At 44.3% G+C, this 11,167-nt stretch overlaps 1 protein-coding gene across 2 annotated transcripts in view; it reads right to left on the bottom strand.

The window, feature by feature from the left end:
* Positions 1-1,977: 1,977 nt before the first annotated feature.
* The window catches only part of CACNA1I (calcium voltage-gated channel subunit alpha1 I), a 370,432-nt gene continuing 361,242 nt past the window's right edge, over positions 1,978-11,167 (bottom strand). For both annotated transcript variants that reach the window (XM_083462258.1, XM_083462259.1), the window contains 2 exons: positions 10,544-10,740; positions 1,978-7,838 (listed from right to left, as the gene is read on the bottom strand). In XM_083462258.1, coding sequence (XP_083318384.1) covers positions 7,128-7,838; positions 10,544-10,740 — 908 coding nt within the window. In that variant the 3' untranslated portion in view covers positions 1,978-7,127. The remainder of the gene's footprint in view (positions 7,839-10,543; positions 10,741-11,167) is intronic.

Raw genomic sequence — 11,167 nt, 5'->3', positions numbered from 1 at the left:
TTATAAGACGTAATTGTTGGGGAGTAACTTCCCTATCTTCTTGCTGACCTTGTAAGGAAGTATTTCCATAGTAGAACCACACATGGTATTCTAATATGGAAATAAAGCCACATTTGTGGCTTAATCAGCAAATGCTTAAAATGCCTGCTGTATTTCAAACTGCATTAGCACGTTGTTGTAAACACCAGAGAAGAGGTGGGGATGTCTTCACCTGAAATGCATTGCCTGTTGGTTTCCCCACACCTGCTTTCCCCTGAATTCCTATTCAGGAGGCTGTTATCTGCACATGCATTATCATCAAATGTACACACCAAGAAAATACTGGATACATATTAATTTTGGCTAACATCATGTTTACATGGCTTCTAACACCATTGGTGGGAGTGCACTGGAGCTAGAAGTGGCATTCTGTGCTTGTTTTACATAAGTGCAACAGACCAATAGGGAGTGCCTTTCATTCCCTAGAAAGAGATCCATATTGGTTCAGAGAAATACTCTCAAGTCAGCATAACGCATGTGTGCTGAGCTTTCCCATCTTATGCTGATCTTTGGAGCACAAAAGATAGGTGGGTCATTCTATTTCTGGTCCATGTAAATTTCACATGTGCTTATTCTTAATACCATTTTGTCCTGTTTTCACATCCACTGCAATTTTACACCCACACATACACACACAAATGTAATTTAAATAAATAAATAAATAAATAAATAAATATTGTATTACAAAATATGTATTTAAATATTATTTTATCCCAATGTATGCGTTTATATGTATATTCTCTTTCAAAATACACATTTTAACTTGTTTTGGTAATACTTCTTTTAGGTAAGAAGTTAACTGCAAATTCTGAAAAATGCAAAATCTGAAGGGTAATTACATTTCAATCTATGGGAAATGTGAATTAGGTTAGTTTGTTTAAAAATGCAGACCAAATAAATTTTTCCTTTCCTTCACAAATGTGGTTAGTGCAAGCACTAGTGTGTTGCAAAATGAAACATTTAGTTTGAATAACGCTTTAAAGTTCCCAATTTGAAGGCATCGATGTAAGCTTGTGCCTAAAAGCCTTTTCGTGGGTGAGAACTGAAGATATCTGCACAAGGTGCTAAGTATTTCTTCCCACTGTGCAGAACATCTTCAATACTCATTGACCTGAATAGAATGTACAGTAAAGAGATATAGCACCTCAAAACAGTTTGAATATTCAAACTGCTAGTTTATGCAGGGTCCCAATAAAACTGCCTGTCCCCAATTTCTATCTCTGAAGTAGTCTGTCTTTGAGTGTGTGCACTTCTGTTCCCCCATGATTCAAAAATGCAGCCCACAATTTTGTGACTTTGTCTGGTGGGGAAACCATGAAAAACGCAACACTCAGCCATACTTCTGTTTGGTCCACATTTTATTCTGCTTGTCCCGTGTTTTCAAGGCTCATGTCTGAGAGGTTTTTTATATGTTCTGCTGCTTTCCCTGGGAAAACCTGCTGTTTAAAGCTGAATTGGAACAGATGTAAATCTACAGAAAAGTCGATTGAAGTTTGTTACAATTCAGAGGAAAACAGTGGGTTTTCTTGGGGAAAGTGGCAGGGCAAACAAAAAACCTCTTGGACTTGTGCCTAGAAATCATTGGAGAAGCTGAAGTGTGGATAAGCCCTTGCAATGTAAAACTCCCACAATATTTCTGGATTATAATTTTTTTGGAGACATTAAGCTTCTCCTAGATTCCATGAGATTTCCAGAAGTGGATTTTACATTGTCTGAAAGATCACTGGGAAGATGGAATAATGTGGGTGCAGCCTAGGTAACTTTTATAATCGGTTTCTAGTCTTGATAATCAGCTGAAAAGGGTGGGCAACCCCCTCCTTTCGCTCCACTTGGCAGTGAAGTGGAGCAGTTGTTTTAAAAAACATTTATTCTTGCTACCATACTGCAGAAACAACCTCTTGTGGGGAGAGCAAGAAAAATAACACCACACCACAGTCGTTCTTGTCAAAAGGCAATACTTTAATGTTCAAAACTTTCTACACAAAGTGCATTTGTCTCCTGTGTTTTGTTTCCTTCACTGGGGAGACTTTCCAATGAGACTTCCTTTCCTCCCTGTGCAGTTTCTGAGATAGACAAAATTCCTGCAGGCACAAGGGACCTGTGTCTTCCTGTGACTCCCCACTAAAGGGACTGGACAAGAGAGCCCCAGTGGAAAGGAGACCAACCAGGCATAAACAGACCTTCTCACGTAATAGAGCAGAACCTTCACTCTAAGCCAGCATACAGAAATAACCTATTTTGTTGCATTTTATAACAACCCACTCTCTGGGAAGAATAGATGTGTCTTCTTCTTTTTCAAAACCATTAGTAAATAATTAAAAGGGAGAGGCAAAATATTCTCTAAAGATAACCTAGTCCTTGGTTGCCATGGTAACACATTTCCTAGGCCAAAAGCCTTTTCCTTTACTTGTAGAGAGAAATGAAAATGCGAGCGAGGAATCTGTTTTTGGGAAGGAAGGATGGGATTTTGTTGATAAGGTGTAGATGTCTGTGCTGTTATAAATTCAAGTTAAACATCAGAGCGTTACATAACAGAAGCTGGCTGGGATTTCTATAGACACAAATTGGTGGCAGCACCTTCAGATAAATGAGGCACTGAATATTTCATAAAATGAAGGCCAGCCGAGATTGTGGATTCATAGCTGGGATAACAGATTATAGTTTTTCCAACAGCATAGATTTTGTCTGTACCCAAACAATCCATCCAGATTAGTTGCCAGGTACACATACTAAATGGCTGAGTGTGCATTCTTTAGGGTGACTGTGTCATTTGAAGGGATATCAGAGAACACTGCTCTATTTGTCCTCTGAAGAACTGTGTAATCAAGGTCTACTTTAAAGATAAAGAACTATGAGAAAGAGGAGGGCTTTTGAAGTTGCCTATCAGTAGTTAACACCAGAAGAGCAGACCACAGAGGCACACAGGTCACCTGCCTCCAGATTTGTATCTAAACATAAAAATTGCCACACGCAAATTTTATGCAACTTTTTTTGGTGATGCATTAGGGGCCACCTGAGGACACTTATTTAGGAGGAAGGGACAACTGCTTTTATCATCAAATTAAACCTAAGAAGGTGGGTCACCTTAGAAGGTTTGGGAAAGCACCTTCTCTGGGTCCTACGCTTCCCTCAGAATTTCCAGGCCAAGCCAGAAGCCCCCCAACAAAGACCCTCCTATCGTAAGATTATGAAAAATGTGCAAACGGTTATCAAAATAACAAATGTATGAAGCAGAAAACCTGCTTGTGAACATGAGATGGTGCTTTCTCAAACATGACAACCGGAGACCCAGCCTAGCACCACTGGAGAGTGGGAATTACTTCTAATTAAACATGCATAGAATCAGGCTCTAAGCAATGCAGGTTTGAACCCTGCTCTACTCTTTGATGGCGACCATTCTCAGGGCAGAACAACACTTTACAGTACAAACACAAGCGGACCCAACACTAATACAGAGATAAACAGGTGGGCAAAGGAAGGGTTAAGCACCCCTTCTGAATTCCTCAGACTTTGCAGCCACTCTCAATACAAGGAAATTAAATTCCCAGCTGCTTTTCATGTCCACCTCTCCACTATTTAAGGCTACATTTGAAATAACTGCAGACAACATTATACACTGCATATTTTGTCTTTGCGTGTGAGTGGGCTTTCTCTCTCCACATTTCAAGCATATCTAGGTACAATTCCATATATTCAGTTCACACCATGACATTTTGGAATGATATTGTGAGCGTGCAGATGTGCATTGGGCTCCCCATTGAGTTTTGCAAGGATTTTCATAGGCAACATCCAATAGGAATGTAAAATCCCTACCTACTATTTTGGCAGGCAGTGTGAGGTCTACTGTGCCTCTGTTGGTGTTTGGTACGGGAGCTGATGTCGTCCGACAGCTGTCCAAAAGCAAAAATGGCTGGAGATTCCCTGCTGAACAGAATGAACTGGCCCCTGCACGATTTCAGCATGGGATGGGGATGATGAAGTTGATCAATTTCAGTCTCAGTCTCATTAAAAAGTTTTGGTAGGGACTGCTTCCTTGTCCCTTGCAGGGGAGTGTGTGTGATTTAAAGAGGGGCTGCCTATTCTCTCCCCATGACAGTTTTATGCTTGAGAAAGAAAATAGGTGGGAAACATGCCACAAAATTCAGCACAAAATAAACATTTAAAATCAACACTGCTGTTATTGCTTTATTAACGCAGACCAGTGGCTTATCTGAAGAGGTGGGGATTTCAGATCTCTTAGGGAATCCCAGAGCATTACACACTGCTCAGTTCAGCTTCTGCACTCGCTAAGGAACATGTATTACTTTCCGAGATGTGATGTCATTGTAATTCCATCTCCTGTGCATCAACACATTTGGTATTTACTGCCTTATCAAATATAAAGAACAAAACAACTGTTTTGACATACAGACCAGCAGTGCCCTTGCTTCTTACGTTACAGGGGGCTACAGTCATGGCTCTTTAAAGGGCCTTGACCCTTGGCGCAAGCCCCAAAATTGCAGAAGGGGTCCACAGAGGTAGGTGTGGTCCACTCTATGCAGCAGAAGAAAGGAGTGCCCTGCTCTGAAAGCAAGCTCTCCTCCCTATGCACCTCTCCCCCTCCACCCCGATGGCATGTGCCTTTCAGCGAAGAGAAACGTGTTAGCAGGAAAGGGGATCATTTCCTACTCTTGTTTTCCCAAAGCCCTTTAAGTTGGCTGCCAACTTTTCCACCAGCACCTGTAGATGTGCCATGAAACAGTGCTTCGATCTGCAGCAATAAGCAAGGGAGAGATTTCATCTCCATGATGGGAAAAGCTTCACTTGCTGATTTCTGTGGATCATGCTTCTGCCAAAGCCAAAGGAGCCTGCCCGATTGCTCCCACCCCTGGGTCAGTTGGCAACACTAAGTTGCATCGCTGAATTTCATACCCCTGCCCTAAAACTGAAAAATAATAATAATATATGCTTTCCAGAAATCAGTCTTTCTAGCAGAGGGCTTGGCTAGTGGTAGAAAAAGCAAGACTGGATACAAAGGCACCCTGAAAGGGGGATTGAATCACTGGGAATGAGTTACATGATAGAGAAAGAAACGGACCTCTCTGTTTTTTTGAGAACGATCCCTATGACTGAGCAGATTTCGTCTAACCAGCCACTATATCTAACCAGCAACGGGCCACCACCCTGGTGATCAATCCACCCTGTTTGCAAAGCACAGAAAAGGCGAGCAACAATCCTTTCAAACATTCACTGGTGAATAAATAACCCACTGTATTGCATATACACATACATTTACACACATGTACACACACACACACACACACACACTCACTCAAGGCCAAACTACATGTGACATTATACATGCAGTTTGGTGTTGCGTGTAACTTTTAAAGACCATAAATAGCTGATGTGGGGCCAAATCACGATGACTGACACTGCAGCACCTGGGGAAGCAGTTTAACTCTTTCCTCCTGCCCCCCACAAGTTGCTATTTGGCATCAGAGGGAAGTGCTCATTGGAGCCAGTGGGGGGCTTCCTTCCTGTGTCAAAAAGCAGCTTGAGGAGGGCTGTCAGGGTTATGAAACAAGGGGAAAGGGTTAAAGCCACCCTGCATGCATCGTGGTCCCAATCCATCCTGCTTCCTGCCTTTCAGCAGCAGCAGCAGCAGCTATTTAAAGTTTTTAAAAGATACATGCAATGCCAACCACAGCTGCAGTTTGGCCCTCTCCATCAACTTCTGCTGTCGGGTCCCAAAAAGGTGCAGACTGTTTTGAATTCTTATCTCATCTGACACAATCCAAGAGCCACCACACTGAATTAGCATAGAAGGCCATAAAAAAGCATTTGGGAGGAACATGGCTCACCCATCTTCCCTAAGATTATTCAGCGACAAATCCCCGTGTGTCAAAGTTATGAGCCCCAAACTGGAGACAGAGAGCTAATGGCGCTTTACGCTTGAGGTTCGGCCTGCTCCTCTTGCTCATTCTCTCGCGTTTCATTTTTATTCTTTCAATATATTTGTAAAAAATTACATACCTTTCTCTAGAGATGGTTTTTGCACCTTTGGGCTTCTAAAATAGACTCTTCAAAAGTACTGAATGATAAAGAAAATAAACTCTACACCCCAAACCCCTTAACAGTACAGAGTAGTTCCCCCCAAGCAGCTTTCTTTCTTTTTTTTTTGCAAAAAGAAAAAAAGACCAGTGAGAGTCGGAGCATCCAGTAGTTGCCCTGTGACTTCTCGTTGTGACACGCACCCCTTTTAAAAAAGCAAACCTGAATAGCCGCCAGTGCTCCATGGCCCAACAGTGGGAGCCGCAAGACCCTCAGAGTTCACATTTAAGAAATGGAGCCTTCATTGTCCTTGCCTGAGGAGCTCAACTACACTGAGAGGACACAACCCCAGCTGAAGATTTAATGGGGCTCACCCTAAGTATTTCCATGGAGCATTTTCACATAGTGAGCTGTCCTTTGCTGCCCTTCTCCCCCAAACAGCTGGACAATAGCTTTTGCACTATTACTATTTCCCGAATAGAAACATAGAGCAATATGATTTTCCTCAAAAGAGATTCCCAAACCCTTAAAACACAGCTTGGTTGCTGATTTCAGTCTGAAATAATCCCCCCCCCCAAGACCCTGCCCTTTTCACGCTTAGCACTTTTCTGGAAGTCCTAAGCTCTCTGTAAAAAAAATAAATAAATCATTCTCTATATCTGTACATATATATTTGTCTATGTAGAGGAGTAAACGGCTGCCCCCCAGGCTACTCCTTGGGCCAGAGGCTCTTCAGCCTCATCACCCAGAATTCTCTGGATTCCTATGCCCCACTCTCATCTTTGCAGAGGTGGTGGTCCCGTGCATGGGTAGGTGGGTGAGTGGGGGGTCCACATATTGCTTTCGCTCTCTCGTGTCTCTGAGGTATGGTACAAAAGTCTTTGTTTTCCACACACACACACGCACACGCACGCACACACACACATATTTATATTTTGCGTGTCTGCTTGTTTCCTTCTCCACAGCTCCTGCGTTTGGAACTGTTTCGGAAATGGCAGCCAGCACACGCTCCCTTGTTCGCACGGCGCTCTTCCTCCCCGTCTTAGGGAGCTGCCTCATCTATTCCTCTTGCTGACTCCGCTCCCCAGCTGCAACTCGGAAGGAATTGGGGAGCTGTGGCCTGCAGTCTCAATCCTGTCCGAGCCCTCTGGTACGTTGCCCTCCCGCGGAGAAGGGCTGTTCTTGCAGAAGTCCGTCACCCACGAGGGCATGGATAAAAAACCCCTGGGGTCAACAGAGTAGAACTGCTTGCTGTCGGTTGCTGCGGAGCCCCGGGAGGAAGGGTTGGCATGGAGACTGCTGGTGCTGTTGCACTTCTTCACAAGCGCCAGACCTTGGGGCGGAGGGGGCGGCGAGAAGAGGGAGGTCAGAGAGAGACTGCTGAGGGTCTCTGACTGCTCGCTGTTGTTGCCTCCGCCTCTCAGGCTGCTCCCTGCGCCCTCCTCGTCCGAAGGGTCCATGGAGTCATGGTAAGTGCAGCCGGGGCTCGTGCTCCCGCCGCTGCTGTGGCTCCGCTGGTGCCGGCTCATGTTCCGGAGAGTGAAGATCCCACGGCCCCTCAAGCTCTGCCTGCGGGAGGCAGGGGAAAGAGGCGCCACCAAGGCTTTTTTGGTGGCTGTGGCTGGCACTGGGCACAGTGCGACTGGGAGGTCCAGGGTGCACTGGGGCGAGTCACTGAGGTTTAAGCTGTCCTCCAGTGTGGTCTGCAAGCTGCCTTCCGAACTGTTGCTCCTGCAGTCTTCCAGGGAGGTGTCGCTCTCTGTGGTCTGCAGGGTCAAGAATCAACAACAGAAACAAATGGTTGATTAGCAGTGATGCCTGCATTGCAGGGAGTTGGACTGGTGAACCCTCTGGGTTCCTTCCAATTCTACTGCCCTATGATTTCTCAGTTGTCATGCTGTTGGTTGAGGGAGGGACTGGGACATCAGCTGCAACTGGGGCATCAGTGGGAAGGTTAACATTAAAGCAGTTCAGTGCTTCCTGACCCCAATTCACGTCTCACCACCCTGAAGAAGGCACACTGGACACTGTTCCAGTTCTTAGCTCCCAATCAGCAGTATCTCCTGAAAACAGCAATGTGCAGCAGCATCACAAGGACCACTGTTGGCCAAACATTACTTTGCCATTAAAAAAATATATATAGATAGATGGCACTGATGGATCAGACCAAATGCCATTAATGTCAGCACCCTAATTAAGCTATGTTTAATTAGAGCAGACCCACTGAAATTAATGAACGTGAACAAGTTAGATCCATTAATTACAATGGGTCTCCTCTGAGTAGAATGTAGTTGAGTGCTACCAACTGTCTCTAGCAGTGGACATCTACACGACAGGTGTTTTCTTGCTTATTTCCAGAACCTGAGAGAGGGACACTACTTCTGAACATGGATGTCTATGTCTTTTCAGTCCTGCCTAGAAGACATTTGATGAATCTGTCTCTAGTTAATTAGCCTTCATTTGAAAAAGCTATCAGAGATGTTGGCCAGCATCACAAGTTGTGGTAATGAATGGTATTAATTTTGCGCTTTGTGAAGAGATATTTCATTTTGACTCTAGTGCCAATCAATATCATTAGATGCCCTGCAGTTCTATTATTGTATAAGAGAGACATTTTTTTCTTTCCATGCTCTCTCTCAATTCTCCCCACACTGCTTTTAATTTTACACATCTCTTTCAGGCCATCCCCTTTTAATTATTGTTGTTTAGCTGGTCTGCCAACATGTCAATGCTATGTAAAACGGGACTCTGGAGTGCTCTTGGCACATGTGACCTTCATGTGCTCAAGACCAAAATTGTACATCCTCCAGCAATTGATTTCCATCTTAGAATGTGGTCTGCAACCAAGCAGCTGTAAAATAGCAGGACCTGGAAGAGAGGAGCCATGTCTGGGAGCAGGTCTCTCTTCCCCTCTTCACACAACCCGTCATTCCATAGCATATGAAGGGACTCCAATGTACATCAATTGTCCACAGCATTAGAATCAGGACAACAAGAAGGCAGGTATGGGTTTAGTAGCAAAGTAAGGGAAGCACACGTAATCTTGGGGAATTATTTATGTCACTCAAGCACCCAGATAACTGGGGTCCATGCGGGGCATGGAAGTGATGCTAAGTGGGCACATCAATGTGCCCAATCACTGCTGATCAAGAAAGACTCTTCCAGACTAAAAAGAAAGGTACCTTGCCTCTCTCCAGGCCTCTTGCACATAGGGAATTTAAACTCTCTGTGGGAGTAGCTTACATCTGAGAGCCTGGAGGGGAATAGGCCCCTGGTTAAAACTATGTGAGATGTGGAAATGTCCTCCCTTGATTGGTGATGGAAACACCCTGATGTTTCCCCAACAGTACCTATAGTAAGGAAGGAGGAGGACTCAGATGATCCTGTATGGATATTCCTGCACCTTGTTTGCAAGGTGTGCATGTGAGGTGGTTGGATCTTGGCATAAATATAGGGGGAAATAGGGAAGAGCATAGATGCTGCTGGATCCAGCCTAGTTCTCACAGTGGCCAACCATATGCTCATGGGAAGCTCACAAGCAGAACCTGAGGGCAAGGGCACTCTCCCCTCCTGTGATTCCCAGCAACTTGCACTGAGAGCCTCTCATAGTGGTGGCTGAAAATTGCTATCATAGCTAGTAGCTGTTGATAGCCCTTATCCTTCATGACATTGCAAAATGGAAATTTTCCCTGATTGGGACAGGAGAGGACTATTATCCAGTCTGGGGCTGCAAAGTAAGGTTGGAATTCCACATTTCACTTCTGTGTCCTCAAAGTCAAGGCCAAGAGTCCAGTTTGCAGCATTAAAGCTTTGGGCCTTGAGAATAGCCTGGAAAGTCACAATCATAAGGTATAAATTAAGTAAACAAAAAACTCTTTTCCTTATCCACCTGCAGCTTTCCGCTGCTCATCTTTCCCCCAGACTTGTTCTTCTTTCACAGGTGTGTGCCAAAGGAAGTTAGAGAGAAAAACACCTGAAATGAGGTGTGGCCAAGCTAGGGAAAAGCATTTATACTAGGTTTATCTAATATTCAACCCCAATAATGTATATTTAGTTCTGAGGATCTCATCATTGCGTGGATAGCTAGTTTTATTAACCCCCCCCCCAAGATAAAGACAATTCACAATACGGTGTGGAATTGTGACTATACCAACAAAGCACGGTCCTTGCGTCTTTGACACTAATTTCAAACATGAGCTCATTTTCCTTGAAGCTTTGCTGTGTGTCACTGATGAGATGCTAAAACAAGCAAATGGAAGAAGCCTGTCTTCCAGCAAATTCCTACAGAACGAAGTTGTTTGTGTGGAACACCCCCCCACACACACACACTTCCAGGTCAGAGTGCAAAATCTAAATGTGGCAGTCACCTCTTTTCCCACACAACATCTAATCCCCTCTACCCTAAGTCTATGAGAGGCTAAAATGTCTGGCAATGGACAGGTGGAGGAATGGCGGTTGTAGGAGTCCTTACCTGGTGGATAAGTGAGCAGTGGACACTTGGAGATTGCAGAGACGCCCAGGAAGCTTGCAAAGAGATTTTGGGGAGGCTCTCTGGGCAGGAAGCTTTCTCCTGACTTGGTGGATTGGCAGAAACAGCTGGGACGAAAAACTCTGCTCGCAATGGTAACAGGGGATTGGCTGCATCTGGAGAGAAGGGGGTGGGAGGACCTGACAGAGTCAAGGAGGGAAAAAATCAGCACTCTTCAAATCCATTTCTACCCATGTCAGAAATCTGCAGGGTACATCCACATGTCACTTCTTTAATGAGGAAACACAGGCAATCAAACTTGATTTTTCTTGTAATGCTTTCTTCCTCCTTGCCATCTATTCGCTCTTTCTTCCCGGGTAGCCAGTACGGAAAGTCCTCAGCCTGCACTGCACCCTCAGCCAGTACTTCCAGCAAGAACAGTAGCTAGCAGTCCTTACGGATGGGTGAAGATGTCACTTTCATTTTGTCTCATTTTTCCAATCTTTTCCAAAGTTCAGTTCTCTACATTTCTACATCAATTTGAGATTTTCTTTTAAAAAGTCCTCATGAAAATTCATGAGCTTCTTGTGTGAACTTCTAATACACACGCTTTTATGTACAATCTTG

Source organism: Podarcis liolepis, assembly GCF_965112155.1.
Source record: "Podarcis liolepis genome assembly, chromosome: 10".
Taxonomy (NCBI): Eukaryota; Metazoa; Chordata; class Lepidosauria; order Squamata; family Lacertidae; genus Podarcis; species Podarcis liolepis.
Note: the sequence above shows the minus strand (reverse complement) of the source record. Positions and strands in the feature narration are given on the sequence as shown.